The 17783-nt window shown below is 40.3% G+C and overlaps 1 protein-coding gene and 1 long non-coding RNA gene across 2 annotated transcripts in view; one reads left to right on the top strand and one right to left on the bottom strand.

Moving 5' to 3' along the window:
- LOC103185964 (myelin transcription factor 1-like protein) overlaps nt 1–17783 on the top strand; it is a 178796-nt gene that overhangs the window by 119667 nt on the left and 41346 nt on the right. Inside the window, exons 12-15 of the mRNA XM_042333467.1 lie at nt 4618–4866; nt 15520–15644; nt 16013–16075; nt 16718–16786. Of these exons, the coding sequence (XP_042189401.1) occupies nt 4618–4866; nt 15520–15644; nt 16013–16075; nt 16718–16786 (506 nt within the window). The remainder of the gene's footprint in view (nt 1–4617; nt 4867–15519; nt 15645–16012; nt 16076–16717; nt 16787–17783) is intronic.
- On the bottom strand, nt 4812–16743 carry LOC103185963. The gene is made up of 3 exons (XR_488698.2): nt 16694–16743; nt 15502–15549; nt 4812–4872 (listed from the first exon to the last, which is right to left on the bottom strand). It is a non-coding gene; the product is annotated as an uncharacterized LOC103185963 (long non-coding RNA).

Below are 17783 nucleotides of genomic sequence, written 5' to 3'. Positions count from 1 at the left end.
GGGCAGGAACACAAGGGCAGTAATCACAGTAATTAGTATGAAGGAGAGGGAGGGAGCAAATGAACAATGGACACAGATAGAACATGTGATGGAGAAGAGACGGAAACATGGAGCAGGCAAGGGGGAGACACAAGAGTGATGACATTTATAAAAATTTAAAAGGGGCAGGAATGTGGAAAAAACATAGGGCAGAGGAACGTTATTATAGCATAGTTGACTGAGTCTAGTTGTTCACACTCTGCGTTAATCGGTGTTAAAAAGTGGGTGACTTCTGGGATATCAGATCACCACTGACATCACTTCAGCACTCTGAGAGCTTATCCTATGTGAAGGGCCAATGGAATCAAGCAGAATAACATGTAGACTGCATAAGAGCTTCATTATTGTGCAATTTCAGTTATAACATAGTCACATTAACTGCTCAGGCGCACAACTGGCTTACTAACAAGTCCTGTGGAGTACTCAAACCACTTAAAGCCCATTGAGATTTAATGAGAAATAATTGCAAATTGGATATGTTATGTTAATTGTGACTTGGGTTTGAGAATATCGGATTGTGAGATTTGCTGAAAGAAAAATTACGGAAAATAAGCTTCTAAATTAAGAGCTAATTTAAGAATTTTTCCAAATTTTTGCGCATGCTTCGATTTTAAGACTAAGATCACCAGCAAATTGGAGCTTCAAATGAGGATCAGTTTAGTTATAATGGACTCTACAGTCAAATATTTCACTGCAGAAGTGAAGCAGGTACTTGATGTCTAGGTATTAATTCAAAACCATTTGAAAGATGCTACAAATAAGTGGAACATTGGGACCTATTGTTCAGACCATTGAATTAAAACATTCACAGTTCTCTCTGAAATACTTTCTTCTTTAGTTTGTTGTTTTCCATCATTCTACAATCGCTAATCAAACTCATTTTGCCCACAACATATACAGTCAATTCACTTTAGTGTATATTCTGTGAAGTGTTTGAGACATCTCAATGACATGATAAGGTGCTATATCAACTGCAAGGATTATTGTTATTATTATTAAAGTTCAGCTCTTACACAGTCCCAAGCTCTACGTTTAGTTTGACTTGATTCCATTAGCATCAATACGAGATGCTATTTGATTCCAGCTGCTAAACTCATGTTCTTGGAGTGAACACTGCTCACTTATGCCATAAATCAAGAAAAAAATGGAAACAAAACATTGATTTCAAACAAACTTACATAGACTTGCACAAATGTTTGGCGGGCCACTTGTTGATGGCCCCCATGGGCAACTTTCTGCCTGTAGGCCATGGATTGGCCACCATTGGCCTAGATCATGTGCTGAAAGCCCCAATGCAAAGTCAGTGATGATAGTGGGCATGTGGCAAATCGAGGAAGCTGGGATTCGGGTCCTTATTTTAGAGTGAGGGGGAAAATGGACCATCGTGTAGGTGCACATGTGGTGAATAATAATAATAGCAATCCTTGCATTTGATGTAGCGGCTTATCACGTCTTCGAGACGTCTCAAAGCGCTTCACAGAATATACTGTAAAGTGAATTGATTGTATATTTTGTGGGAGAAACATGGCAGCCAATTGCGCACAGCAGTGTCCCACAAACAGTCATGGTTTAAGTGACCAATTTATTATATTTTTTGAAGGAATTATTACCCCCAGAAAAGTGACTAATAACCGGGTTCCTACTTACTGTTAGGTAAACAGGCATGTGGAGTAAGGAAACTTGCCCAACATTTCGCCCTGCAGGGAAACAAATCTTGGTGTCTCACTTGTGAGGCGAGAGACCAGGGTTCGTAACCACTGAGCTATAGGACTCCACGTCACCTTCTCCCAACCGAGAAGAGTGAAAAAGGACAGGTTACATTGGGACACATTCAAAAATCTCCAGTGATTGGATTAAAAACACCATGAACTAAAGTTTTTAAAGAGGTTACTGTCACACTTAAGGTGAAGGTCCACTTGAGTGAAGTACTAGAGCAATTGCCAGTGTCGCCATTCATTTCCTCTGACAGGAGAGCAGGCAAAGACGAGTCACACTGGAGTAATATTTGAAGGAAAAGAATCCAAAACAAGCAAAGATTGAGGTCATGGCATCTCTCCTTGATTCTTTAATAAGGAATCCTGTTAGAATTTCTGCCAACCCAACAGAGTTTCCTTGGAGCAGCATGACAATGATCAGTCATTGGAAGAAACCCTCATTTGTGCAACTTGGTTCATTATTAAGGAATTCCATTGAGAAATAATGAAAATTAGATCCCTCTAAAGTCACAAAGAAGAAATCGAGTAGATTGCTTTGGATGAAAAGTACACACTATCGACACCATCTGAAACTTTGGAATTGAACAGCTATTAAAACTCTCCAGTGTTATTCCCTCCCTCACTTTTGTCTGACTTCTCTAATTGATTTTGCTTTCCCATCGAGGTTTGAGCTCAACTTTCTAGGCCTTGATTTCAGGTGTACTCAGCTGTAGCATTGGCTATCAATTGAGACTCAACGCCTTTTACCTCTCTGCTGAAGCTTTCTTCATCTTTCTGGCCTTGAATTTGTTTCATTTTAGCCTTTATTTCTGGCTCAACAGTGGTGCTATGATGGACCCTATAACAATGTCTCTCAGATTTAACGCCCGCTTGTCTTAATCCCTTACCAGCAACTTCTGTTTGCCTCAGTAGGTTCACTGATGTCACTGTGACAATTGGAAAAAAATACAAAAACAATTACAAATTAATTTTAACTAAGGATGGATTTAAGCAAGGCATGAATGTATAGACAAGAAGCTTTGATATATCAGATATGCAACATCGAATTGTCCTGGATGTGTTAACCAGAGAGTTGTGATATCTGTTTAAGGAAGAATACAGCACTGGAATATCAATTGGAGGGAAGCAGTAAAAAAGGAAAGGAGACAGAATTTAAAAAGACTTAAATCATTTGTTGGCAGATACAATTAATAATAATAATGCATGCAGTTGACGTAGCGCCTTTCACATTGGGAGAAGGTCTCAAAGCATTTCACAGGATTTTACTATCAAGTGCAGTGAAAGTATAATTTTTGTAGGCGAATGTTGGAAAATATATGAAAAGCTAGTGTTGAAATTGATGTACAACAACAGCAACAACAAAATTACATTTGTATAGTGCCTTTCACGAGGGAGGATGTCCCAAGGCGCTGGACAGACAGAGTTATGGACCCGAGTTGAGGGTCGGGGTGGGGGAGGGGAAACGGCAGGGGGGATGCAGGGAGATCGAAAGTATGGTCAAAGAGGAGGGTCTTAAGGTGGGTCTTGAAAGTGGTAAGGGAGGGGGCTAGACGGAGGGACTGCGGGATGGAGTTCCAGAGGGTGGATTCAGAGTGGCGGAAGGCCCAATGTAGATTGTTCATTGAGGAAATCAGCTGTTGCCATCTGGGTCATAGAGTCCATGGTGGGCAGGGAGAGATGAATATACCTGAGACATCTGAGTCTTGGAAAGTTTGAAAGAGAAAGAAACAATATCGGACAATGATGGATCATTTGTCATAGAATCGATTAGTATCAACTTGGTTCCCAGTCATCCCAGCAGTCAGCCTCACTAGGAGCAGTGGCTGAAAATTAAATTCTCCAGTTTTCTGTGACACTGATGAGCTGAAGTTGCTTTCTGAGATTTTTTTCCCCACAAGACTACATGAGCGATTAGGATAAAGAAAGCTCTTCAATCCATTTGCCCTCATCATTTCTGAATACCGACCCTTCCATCTTCCCATTATGGCATCAAGCTGTTTATTAAGAATTCTGGTTTAATCCACCTTCTTGGTAACCCATTCCAGTTACTTATTAAAATGCATATAAAGAAATACCTCCTAGCGTCTGTTCACCTCTGCTTTTGATTTTGTCTTGTGGTACAGCATTAACATAATTCAGCAAGTGATGTCTTTAAACAGTACCGTTGGATGTAGGGTGTGTTACAATGTGTGAAACGTGAGAAATTCACCATTCATTGAAAACTGCATAACTTCTGCGTATGGCGTGCCCATTCTATAATTACACATTAATTTAACGATGAGATCATCAGTTGTGAGACCAGACTTAGATCACTTTAAAATGGACCCCCTCTCCCCTCCTATATAAAAAAAATCAAAGTTTCAACATCTGCTTTCCAATTTCTCCCACATTCTCATAACGTCTTATTGATACATGAATTTTGCCCGAGGTAAAAAGCTAATTGGGAAAAATCACAAAAGGCGATTCCCTTGCCTTCAGAAATCAAATATAGAAAGTATGTTACGTTTGGTTCTGGGGCTGGGATATGAGAAGGGAATGCTCTCTGTGTATTTTTATTGCTTTTCCCACCCACCTCACTGTGTGCCAGTCAAAGAAAGATTGAAGCTTCTGGACCTAATAAAAGGCAAGGTTTTCAATCAAAAATAATACAGAACTGATGATTTTCAGTAAGGTTGCAGTATATCAGAGTTTCTGAAGCCTCTCAAAGTCCCCCACCTCTGTCAGAGTGTTTCACGCAGCTTTGGAGGTTTAACCCTGTTTGTATAAAATTGCTGAGGCCTCAACGTAATGTATGAAACTGGAAATACAAGCAGCTGGTATGCAGTGCAAAGACAGTTTAAAAGGGATGATCTTTATTATGCAGAACCCTGAGATCGAGGTGGATGAGAATGGAACCCTAGATCTGAGCATGAACAAACAGAGGCACATGGATGGCAGCTGTGGCAGCAACAGCAGTACTGGTTTGCTGACTCCATTAGAACCAATGTCCCCACAACGGCAGAACATGATGGTCAACAAGTGCTATCCAATGAACGAGAGTGATTGCTGGGACTTGCCGGTAGACTACACCAGAATGAAACCTCGGACGATGGACGAGGAGGATCTCAAAGAGGTATTCCTGAAAGGCAGAGTTAAAAGGCATTAGCAAGTAGAAGGAATAGCATCTGAGTTATATTGAATGTGCATATTCATGTGGTTCAAATGAGGAATTTAAGGAGAGGGTTTCACCATCAGAGCTCCTTTTCTAAAAAAAAATGAAACACTTGCAATGAATTAAGAACATTTGGACAGCTTTTTTTTGGAGTGGGGCAAATCTTTCTGTAATTTCTTCATTTAAAAAAGATTATTCAAGTGTTGGATTCTAGTGAAATAAATTGGGGGAATGGCTTAGACTCGGGGGACGGTCCAACCTTTTGTCTGCTGAGGACCGGATACCCTGTTTGAGAAATGGGTTGCATAAGCAATATTTGTGTGTTTCACTTCCAGAAACATAACATTTACAGGTTACGGAGGGAGTGGGTGGACTGGATGAAATTATCCCCGGGCTGGATACGGCCTGCAGGCCGTCAGTTGGAGTCGCTGAGCCCCACTGTATGAGGAAACTGAATTACCATACATGAGGGAGAAGGGAATAGAGGCTGGGGAGAGAGGGATTAGGAGGAGTGGAGGGCTCATATGGAATATAAAAATTAGCACACACTAGCTGGGCTGAAAGGCCTGTTTCAGTGTTACAGATTCTATGTAATTCTATGTCAAAAAAGACACATATAGTAGCTCCTCACTATCATATTCTTGACATGCCCATGACTTCTGATGAGTCAGAATATTTATAATAATAATAATAATAATAATCCTTGCATTTGATATAGCGCTTTTCACGTCGGGAGGACGTCCCAAAGCGCTTCACAGAACACACTGTAAAGTGAATTGACTGTATACTTGTGGGCAAACGCGGCAGCCAATTGCGCACAGCAATGTCCCACAAACAGTCGTAGATTAAAAATGACCAATTTATTATTGTCTTTGGTTTTGGAGGGATTATTATTAGGCTCTGTGTGGAGTAATCAAACTTGCCCAAGGTTTCGCCCTCTGCCTGGAATTGAACTCAGGTCTCTTGCTTGCAAAGTGAGTGCTCTAACCACTGAGCTACAGGACTCCACGCTTATTTAATTTAATTTTATGGATTATTTAATGGTCTTTGAGAATCTTTAATGGTAAAATTAATAACCTGAATAAATCTTCACTCATGCTGTTCAAAACAACAACAACAACAACAACAAGATTTCATTTATAGAGTGCCTTTCACGTCGGGAGGACGTCCCAAAGCACTGGACAGTTGGGTCAGGACCCGAGCAGGGGGGAAATGGTCAGGGTGAGGGGAGGGAAGGGAGGGTGCGAGGAAGGGGGAAATGGTCAGGGTGAGGGGAGGGAAGGGAGGGGACGAGGAGGGGGTAGAGAGTTGAGAGGGGAGCTGAAGGCACGGTCAAAGAGAAAGGTCTTGAGACCGGCCTTGAAGGAGGAAAGGGAGGAGGCGGCGAAGGCACTGGGGGATAGAGTTCCAGAGCCTGGGGGCTGAGAGGCTGAAGACCTGACCACCGATGGTAGGGCAGTTGGGGCGGGGGAATGTGGAGTAGACCGGAGCCAGAGGAACGGAGGGTTCGGGCAGGTAGCTAGGGGGATAGTAGATCGGAGAGGTAGGAGGGAGCGAGGCCGTGAATGGCCTTGTAGGTGAGGATGAGAATCTTGAATTCGATCCTCTGGCGGATGGGAAGCCAGTGGAGGCGAGCGCGGGTGGGAGTGATGTGGTCACGAAGAAGAATTTAAGAATTTTAAACGGCTCCAAAATATTTTATTTGGGCATTCTTTCGGTATTTGTTTTTCATTAAACAAACAAGCAAACAAACAAACACATAAACACATCTCTGTTTACCTCGCAGTAATTAGGAACCCAGTTGTTAGTCAATTGGTGGATGGCTTTCCATCCCTCAAAAAGAAATTGGTCACTCAATCCACAACTGTTTATGGTGCACACAATTAGGGGGTAAGTTTTGTCCACAAGATACACAGTCAATCCACTTTACGATATATTCAATGAAGTGCTTTGAGATGTCTTAACGACATGACACAGCGCTAAATCATGTGCAACGATTATTATTATTTTTGTTTGTAAAAATGATTTATATAAGTATTGAACCTGCCGGTTCCCTCCACTCAGCTGCCTCTGGCCTGCTCCACATCCCCCGACCCACCCGCCCCACCATTGGCGGAAGAGTCTTCAGCCACTCTGCCCCCAGCCTCTGGAATTCCATCGGCCATTCCCCTTCCCCTCCCGTCCCTTCACCCCCCAATCCCAGCTCAGGTCTGAAATGCTGTTCTCTGTCCAAGGCCTTGGGACATCCTCCCGATGTGAAAGGCGCTATACAAATGTAATCTTGTTGTTGTTGTTTTAGGAACAGAATCGGAGAACTAACTAAGAGGAGTCATTGAGCCCCCTCCCCCACCAGTGCTCATTCTAAAAATAGTTGAAATCTTTAACTCTTTAACTTTTCTCTTTTTTCCCCACACTAAAACTCTGACACTGGATCTTAGTGTGGGAAGGATTATAGCAGAAAAATAGATATGAATCATCCTGAAGAATCTGATATTCAATAATTCAGTCATTTCTTTAGCATCATCCTCAATATCACACATTGGAGTAGGTTAGGAATGTAGAGAGGAATTGCTGCATAATTTCCTGTTGCAGCTGGAAAAATATATCATTGCAAGACCTGTAATATGATTAGTTTTGTCACTGAGCTATAATCCAGGCTGACACTCTAGTGCGGTACCCAGAAGCACTGCAGTGCTGGAGGCAATGCAGTGCTCGCTAGATATTGCCCTGGAGTGTCCTTTGGATGAGACGTTAAACTGAGGTCCCATCTGATTGTCTGGTAGTTCAGACAATAGTTAAAAAACAATGAAAATTTTTCAATGTAGAGTTGCTTATCCCAGTAAATGTAATTCCCACTCTCAACCAAATTTACAAAACCACATATTAATTGTTATTTGATTTCAGTTTGTGGGACTTTGCTGGTGCAGATTAACTGCTGCGACTGCCTAGATAATTGTCACTGAATAGCAAAGTAACTCATTGCATAAACAGCAACAACAACTTGTCTTCATAAAAGTTCCTATTCGTAGAGTAGTATCTCGGATTCGGTCAGACACAAGAGGGAAGGTGGTGGGAAAGCACTTGAGATGGTTTGATTTGAGAAGCCAAGATATTAAATTTAAAAAATCCTTGCATTTATATAGTGCCTTTCACATCAGGAATACGTCTCAAAGCGCTTCACGCAATATACTGTAAAGAAGACTGACTGTGTATTTTGTAGGTGAACACAGCAGCTAATTTGTACACAGCAGTGTCCCACAAACACTCATTAAGAAAATGACCAATTTTATTTGGGGTATTAATTGACCAGGATACTATGAGAACTTTTCTTCTCTTTTCAAATAGTGTCATTGGTTCTTTATATCCCACCTGAACAGGCAGACAGGATTCTGGTAGGATAGAGAGAATAAGCCCAGCACAATTTTTCAGATATGGTACAGCAGCAGGAACTTGTTCAGGGATGCGAAAAGCAAATTTAAGACAGATCACAATAAATATTTCTTTCCACAAAGGCCACTGTGAGGGTGATTGAGGTCTGGACACTGGCTTGATACAGTAAGAAAAGAATAATAGGTTGCGTTTTCTGGAAAGATAATATTAAATGGGCTGAAGTGTTTTCTTCATCTGAGACTTGTTGGAACAACTTGTCTGGCTTATTGATAAGGCTTGCAAGGCTTTTAGAATCATTGAATAAGGATGTGGTAGTGCGGTGGTAGCACAATATAATTAGGCCAAGTCAACATGGCTTTACAAAAGGGAAGTCATGTTTGAAGAATCTCATAGAGTTTTCTGAGGATATTTCCAGTAAACTAGATAAGGGTGAATCAGTGGACGTGGTCTATTTGGACTTCCAGAAGCCATTCGATAAGCTGCTGATTAAAGGTTAGTCCAAAAGATAAGGGCCCATGGAATTGGGGGGAGCATATTAACGTGGATCGGGGAATGGTTAACGGGTAGGAAACAAAGAGTAGGGATAAATGGGTCCTTTTCAGATTGGCGGGATGTGACTAGTGGAGTGCCACAAGGATCAGTCCTTGCGCCTCAGCTATTTACCATCTACATCAACGATCTAGATGAGGACATCAAAATTAATATATCTAAATTTGCAGATGACACAAAACTAGGAGAAAGTAAAAAATTGGGCAGGTAGGTGGCAGATGAAGTATAATGTGGGGAAGTGCGAAGTCATCCACCTAGGTAGCAAAAACAGTAGAGTGGGTTATTTTTTAGAAGGGGAGAGATTGGAATGTGTTAGCGTCCAGAGGGACTTGGGTGTCCTTGTACACCAATCACAGAAAGTTAGTCTGCAGGTGCAGCAGCAATTAGGAAGGCAAACGGTACGTTACCATTTATTATGAAAGGATTAGAGTATAAGAGTAGGGAAGTCTTGCTGCAACTGTATAGGGCCCTGGTGAGACCACACCTGGAAAACTGTGTCCAGTTTTGGTCTCCTCATTTAAGGAAGGATGTACTTGCCTTGGAGGAGGTGCAGCGTAGATTTATTAGGTTAGTATCAGGGATGAAGGGGTTGAGTTACGAAGACAGGCTGACCAATTTGGGCCTACAATCTCTAGAATATAGAAGAATTAGAGTGGATCTTATAGAAACCTATAAGATCATCAAAGGGCATGATAGAGTAGATAGTGGGAGATTGTTTCCCCGGGTTGGAGAAACTAAAACCAGGGGTCACAACCTTAAAATCAGAGGCCAGTCCTCTCAGCACTGAGTTGAGGAAGAACTTCTCCACTCAAAAGGTGGTGAATGTATGGAACTCACTACCCCAAAGGGTTGTTGGCGCTCAGTCCTTGAACATATTCAAGACTGAGATAGATAGATTTCTTATTGCAAAAGGGATTAAGGGATATGGGGATAAGGCAGGGTCAGGTTATTAGCTGGAGTTAGATTAGAAGATCAGCCATGATTGAATGGCGGGGCAGGCTCGAAGGGCCGAATGGCCTACTCCTGCTCCTACATGTTATGTTATGTTTGCAAGCATGACCTCCACTTGATGAGCCAAAGCCCTATTGATAGCTTATCCTAGCTGGGTAAATAGCATGAAAGTTACGAGTACTTTGTGCTAGCAGGTTGCAATATAACGGTTTCATTTACAGTGCCATCCATCACCAAGAGAAGCATGTAAAAGTCCCTTGTGAATAAAAGTAAAAATCCACAAAAGCACACAAATAATGATCAATAACGTTGTTTAATGGACTAGCACACTGATAACGTAGCAACTGTTTGTGGGACACTGTTGTGTGCAATTGGATGCCGTATTTCACCCATAAAATACAGTCAATCCACTTTACAGTATGTTCTGCGAAGTGCTTTGAGATGTCTCAATGACATGATAAAGCGCTATATCAAATGCAACGATTATTATTATATTATTATTGTTGAGTCTTATTTCCTTATATTGATAGCACAAAAAACTAACAAATGTAGCATATGACAATTACTTTTAGTTTACTTCCTACCAATTTCTGTATACATTTACCTCTCCCTCCCCACTTAACAAAACAATTTACATTTATATAGTGCATTGCGCATCAGGGGGACATGTCAAAGCGCTTAACAAAGCTTCTGAGCTGGGGTTAAAATCAATTACACTCATTCCCTTGTGCTTTGTGGGGTGCTATAATGCCTTTCTCACAAATGACAGAACTACCATCACAATCTGTCTGGGTTTGAATGCTTTGGAAGACAGCCCAATCAGGAAAAAANTGCATCTGGTACCCTTTCCTGGTATATCATCAGAGATGCGCTGGTCCATGACTCCTGCATTCTACTCAATTCCCTTATTGAGTCTGGTCCAGACTATGACTCAGCTACAACAGAGGTCAATGTGGAGTCTCGTGGTGCAGTAGTTAATGCGCTCGCCTTACAAATGAGAGGACCTGGGTTCGATTCCCAGGTGGAGCAAAATTCAAGTTTCCTTACTCCACATGCCTCTGCTTACCTAACAGCAAGTACGAACCCGGTTGTTAGACGATTCGCGGATTGGTTTCCGGGGGTAATAATCACTCCAAAAAAAAAATTGGTCACTCAATCCACAAGACTTTGTGGGACCCTGCTGTGCGCAATTGGCTGTCACATGTCGCCCACAAAAATATACAGTCATTCCACTTTACAATAAATTTTGTGAAGCGCTTTCAGATGTCTCAATGATCTGATAATGCACTATATCAAGTATTATTATTATTATTATTATTATTATGTATTTCCTTGTCAAATGATTCATACAGTATATAGCAAAGCTTCCTCCTTGATTACTCAATGAGCAGATAAAAATGATTGCAATTTGTTCCAAGTGGATCCAGATCTACTGAGCGTGGATTAAGTGGCAACTCAATGCAGGCAGTATAATGTGCTCACAAGTATCCACCCACTGATTTAGCTTTATTTACAGTTTATTGCTCATTGATGCTTTCTTGCAACTTGCCTATGACCTATTGCAATGAATCCTCATCCTCATTTGCATTCTCGGTCGATGATCATAATAATAATAATCCTTGCATTTGATACAGTGCCTTATGATGTTGTTGAAACATTTCAAAGCGCTTCACAGAATATTCTGTAAAGTGAATTGAATGTATATTTTGGGGGCAAAACACAGCTGTCAATTGCGCACAGAGTGTCCCACAAACAGTTGTGGATTGAGTAACCAAATTATTATTACTATTTATTTAATTTATTTTTAAGGGATTTTTACCCCTGGAAAATCGATCTGCCAATCGACTAAACTACCGGATGAAGGTGTGTAGATTTCTCAAACTCTTAAATAGAAAGTTTATAAATTGAACCCATTTCCATAAGGCTCAACCAACTCAAAATTCATAATTGTACAATTTTTGTTTTAAAATGCCTACATACGCCACCACCTCTTGCCATAGTGCAGATCTCTCTCAATAGACCCTTCTTTCCAGGCCATCTGTCCCTTTGGGTCCCTCATAGCACACTTTCCTTTCTTGTCCTTTTCCATCACATCTCTCTAAAATGGTATCAGCGTTCAACACATTGCTATATTGTACACTGAATCCCCTCCCTGAACTACTGAGAAAGTGTTGCACAATTCAAAAACTAGTAGTTTCTTTTTGCGTGTGAGTAATAATAATAATAATCCTTGCATTTGATATAGCGCCTAATCATGTCAATGAGACGTGTGAAAGCGCTTCACAGAATATACTGTAAAATCGATTGACTGTGCATTTTGTGGGCGAAACGCGGCAGCCAATTGCGCACAGCAGTAGGATGAAGAGTGAGAGAAAAGCGTTTCACAAATATTAGTCAGGAAATAACAAAAAAGAGATTAACAAATACATTACAAGATATACAGTATATAATGCACCTTTTACGAAGGGAGTTTGATATTGGGAGAATGTCTGACCAAAGTGCTTCACAAGACTCCCCATGACCAATTCTAAATTGCTGTTAGTGAATCCTGGTGAAAACTTTGCCTTTCTGACCTCTAACCCACACTCTGGTGTGCCCAAGCCTTGGCGCTTACCAACCCGTACTGTTTCGAGCAATGCTACTAGAAGTACTGGGAAAAGGCAATTAAATGGGACTGACTGGATTGCTCCTTAAAAGAGGCAGCACAGATACAATGGCCGAATGGCCTTCTGTGTTTTAAATTTCTATGCTTTATTTTCCATGGAGAGCCATTTCATTCACCCCGTAGAAATGGGAAATGTGTCATGTTGCAAGCTAAGTTGTGTAGGTCTTCTACATGGGGAAAAAGCATGGACGTACCAGGACTTCTACATTCTATGACACTACACTATGTTTGCCCACTGAACACACAGTCACTCTACAGTATGTGATGTGAAGCGCTTTGGATGTCCTCCCTACTGTACACCAAATATAACCATTGTTATTTTATTTATTAACACTGGATGAGTTTTATGTCATTTATGAGAATGAAGACAATTCAAAACCTGTGGAATGTATTCGTCGCAAATCTTATAAGCCAAACAATATGATTCAACATAGTTCTTGACGTTTCCTTAGCGAGTGATTCAATTTATTTTTACCTCTGTACTGTTTATCTCTATGGTGGGTGGGAACAAAACACAGTTAAAGTTTCCTCCAAAGAGCACTGTTCCTTCCATATGAAGATAGTATTCATGACTTGCTCGTGGGGCACATATATTTAACAAGGCAATAAGTTCCCTGCAATATGGCCTTTTTCTAAAGTACAATACTTCTATCAGCCTCTCCTGGCATTTAGCCAATAAATATAAATGGCAAGTTAGCTCTCCATTGCAGAATAGGATGGAATTAATCAGGTTTTCCATCTCTCATTAATAAAGAATAGTAAACAATTATTGCATTTGATGTCAGGAAGATTTCTTAAAGCATTTCACAGGACACCAGAAAACAGTTTGGTGCCTACATTTTGCAGGCAAACGCGATGTCCCACAAACAGCCATGTAATGGACGACCAATTCTATCTGAACAATTATTAGTCAGGATGACCAAGATAATTTAATTCTCTTTTCGAATAGTTCCATGGGATCTTTAATATCCACCTGAACAGGCAGACAGTTCAGCATCTTATCCAAAGAACGGCACCTTCAACAATACAGCACTGTCCCAGCACTACATTAGAATATCCTCCCAACATGAAAGGCACTTTACAAATGTAATTTTTTATTGTGGTTTGTAATGTCAGGTTACACAATGAGGTCAAATTCCTAATGTGGGCCTTGCACTTACAACCTTCTGACTCAATGATGAAACTGCTGCCATCTGAGCCAGGTTGATACCTAAAGTTCTTCAAAACTGTTGTTTTCAGCACAAAAACAATATCACAAGAAGAAATATGTAGTTTGATTTTCTTTTTCAATTTACATTTCATATGTTTAAAGTATGTCAGTTATGAAAGCATTTGTCTTGGAAAAATCCTTGAAGTTTCTGCTTAATAATAATAATAATCCTTGCATTAAATATATCAACTTATCACGTCTTCGAGACGTCTCAAAGTGCTTCATAGAATATACTATAAAGGGAATTGACTGTATATTTTGTGGATGAAATGACGTTCCAATCTGATGCTCAGTCCTGCCGAAGGGTGCTGCTTGTTTCATGTTCTGTAGCCTGATCAGTACAATTGTGATGTGTTCTTGCCATGCAGTTGCATTTAATTTTTGACCACAGTTTCTGTGGTCTGCCTAAGCTTGGCACACATTTAGGTCTGAAATCCTTAAGCTGGTGGTTGGTGCGATTAGAGTGAAAGAGCCTACAGCTCCATCCTGCCGTATAATGAATCTTGCAGATACGGTGTGTGATAGGAGGTGCCTTGTTCTCACAACAATTATTTTTTCTTTTCTATTTCCTGTGGTAAGTCAGTAGATCAGAAAATGTACACATGCATCAATGCCTTGCAATATCAGGTTGTCTGTGAGGCATGTCTTCTGGAAAATTTCTTCCTTGATTGAAGATTTAAAAGATGTTACAAATGCTTATTCACGGTCTAGTGGTGTTACTTCAGTGGTGCGCTAATGTTTTGTCTACAGTGCGGTCAGTGGAATCAGAAACATCTCCTAGGCTGCAGCATTCATAGTTTGCAAAAATAGAGCAGTAAACGGGAAATTATAGGACTTAGGGAGTACAATTTATAGGGAGTACAATTTCCAAGTTTGCGGGTGAAACGAAGCTAGAAAAAGTAATAAACAGTGAGGAAGATAGTAGCAGAATGCAAGGGGACATAGAACAGACCAGTAAAATGGGCAGACACGTGGCAGATGAAGTTTTATGTGGAGAAATGCGAAATGATGAATTTTGGGAGGAAGAATGAAGAGAGGCAATATAATGGTACAGTCTTAAAGGGGTGAAGGAACAGAGAGATCTGGGTGTTCGTATAAGTAAATCTTTGAAGGTGGCAGGACAGGTAGATAATGCTGTTAGAAAAGTATACAGGTACTAGGCTTTATAAATAGGGGCATTGAATACAAAAGTCAGGAAGTTATGATGAACCTTTCTTTATAAAACAGTGGTTAGGCCTCAGATAGAGTACTGTGTTCAATTCTGCACCACACTTTATTAAGGATGTCAAGGCTTTGGAGAGGGTGCAAAGGCGATTTACCAGGATGGTACCAGAAATGAGGGACTTCAGCTGCCACTGCCCTCCCAACTTCCACCTCCTCCCTACCCCCACCCCACACAATTACCCATCCGACAGTTACTCATCCCTCTTTCCACACCTTTGAATCTGTCACCTCCTCCTCTGTCTTCAACATGGTATATTTTATGGGTGAAATAGATGGTAATGAGTACGAATGTATGTAGATTTATCTGGAGCATTGAGCGCTGTGGAAGCCAGAGGGCACTGGCCTGGAACAGAGGTCAGATAACACCTTGCACTTACAGTGCAAAGGTTTTCCATTCACAAAATGATGGACTTCATACATCAATCAGTCATTCAGTGCTTGACATATGGTCCTTTATGTAATGTTTAAGTGTTGCTGATAAGCACTCCGAGACCCAACCCGCGTGAAGCGTGCTATGTAAGGTCAAGTTGTTGTTGTTGTTGATAAACTCGACTGATAAGAGCAGTGCGTGAAACAAACAAAACCCTAAAATGACATGTAGAAATACCTCTGCATTTTCCCACAGCCGGATGACATGGATCCATTTCAGGAAAGCCTGGAAGAACGAAGGTATCCCGGTGAGGTCACAATACCCAGTCCCAAGCTTAAATATGGGCAATGCAAGGACAACAACAAAAAAGATCTGATAACGTAAGCAAGTAGTGTGGTGTGAGCTACTTATTGAAACGTTGTTAATTTTGTTTCTTCTGAATATGCGTGCTCCCTTTATACATTTTCGAGCATGCTACATACGCAACATTTAATTTTTTGTAATCTCCGTTTTCCCCCACGGAATTGTTTGCTCTGTTAACGAATGAAAGTTTCGGGATTGAACTATGTTGGATTTTAAAATAAGTAAAAGCCATTTTGTTTAATTGCTTCACTTTGCAGTCTTTCCTTCGGATGCTTTAGCCAGCCGTTGCAAGGCAGTGAAGCTAAACTGGAAACAATGAAATATCAAATCAAAAGTTTTCAAAAACATAATTACTATTTTTGGCTGTTTTTTTGTTTGGTGACAGATGTCCAACACCAGGGTGTGATGCGAGTGGTCATGTCACGGGTAATTACGCCTCACATAGAAGGTGTGACTTCCTTTTTCATGCTGGATACTATCTTTGCAATTTATTGTTTTCAGCTTACCTGAACAAATGCTGTCAAGTGAAATGCCCCCCAAAAATCCTTATGTTAACCCTTTCAGAACTGACATTTTGCAGCATGTGTGCCACATAATTCTTTATGATAAACAAGTAAAATATTGCCGGTGAATGCAATGAAGAGTAAGAGTACTATAGAAAATAAATAATATTTACTTGCTGTTAATTTTCTATGGACAAATCGTAAACATTTCCCACTGTGTTGTATTTAGTGATGAGACGTTTCAATGTTTAAGCCGTGCAAAATGGCTGAGATTGTGCTGCCCAAAAAAGTTTGTGCTTCTTTTGTAATGTAGAAATTTGTTTCTGGCCTAAATAGCTTTTTATGGTAAAATAATACCCCACAAAAAAAGGTAGAGCAATGCATAAGCAATAAGCTATCATAGCTACGTTAGTTGAGCGAAAAAAATGGACCTTAAATATTCAAAGCTTAACAATTAGCATGAAATAATTGTCAATTCAGCACTGAATCTATTACTTCTCTGCTTTTGTCGGGTTGTGTCAAATGTGTATATGAGAGTTTGGATTGAATTGCCATGAACTTACTTGGGTGCCTTGCATATCTTACAGTCTCTCCGGCTGTCCACTGGCTGACAAAAGTATTCGAAGTATGATGGCTACCAGCTCTCAAGAACTCAAGTAAGAATGAGAAGGCATTATTATGTGTGCTGAAGTTTATGTTCCGTCATTGACTCCATTTGTACTTTTGTTTGCATTTTTTCTGCTTATGTAACGTGTGAGATGTGCTGATACACTGTTTCACATGCAGTGTGCAGTGACTCACATGTGCATTGAAACCTGATGCATTAATGTGGCGTGTTTCATTGACATGTGTGGTTCCAATTTGGTGTCAATATCACCACACTTCTGCGGTGGTAGTAATTTCATTTTCTTTCAACTAGGTTTTGCCGCCACAATTTTACGGAAACTATTTTGCTGCTGTGCGGTGTTTAAATGGTGTTAATTGTTTGTGTGTGACATTAGATGAGTGGTTCTGCAGGATTTCCTTCAAGATTGTGAATTACTTTATTATTTTATGTACAATATCCAGCCTGCTTTCATGAACAACACTCCAACTAAACATCTTCTCAAAATACAACGATGTTTACAATCCTTAGATTTCTTCCTTTGTTTCTTTCTTTGTTTCTTTCTTCCTTTCAAAAGGGACACTGGTATAAGAATCCTTTCTACATCAACTTAAATGTACATAGCACCCTTCACGCAGGTAGTGTCTTCTAAAGCTCATCTGCTCACACTCCCGACCCAAAGGAAACAAGATAATAATAATAATCTTTGAATTTGATATGGTGTCTTATCACATCTTTGAGACGTCTCAAAGCGCATCACAGAATGTATTGAAAAGTGGATTGATTGTGTATTTTGTGGGCGAAATAGCAGTGGTTCTAAAGAGAGATACTGTTAATTAAAGGAACCATATAAAGCTATTATAGAAATTTACAACACAAGAGGACGTTCACTCATAATGTCTGTCCTTGCTCTCTGAAGGAAATGTTTTATCCTGTTAGCTCCAAAGAACATGATGGGAGAGTTTGATATAAGTTTTCTTTGTTATAAATACAGTTATTGCAATTATATCACTTTAATATTTGCAGCTAAATTCACAGATTGGTTTTGC

The sequence above is a fragment of the Callorhinchus milii genome, unplaced genomic scaffold (genome assembly GCF_018977255.1).
Source record: "Callorhinchus milii isolate IMCB2004 unplaced genomic scaffold, IMCB_Cmil_1.0 Scaffold3, whole genome shotgun sequence".
NCBI lineage: Eukaryota > Metazoa > Chordata > Chondrichthyes > Chimaeriformes > Callorhinchidae > Callorhinchus > Callorhinchus milii.
Note: the sequence above shows the minus strand (reverse complement) of the source record. Positions and strands in the feature narration are given on the sequence as shown.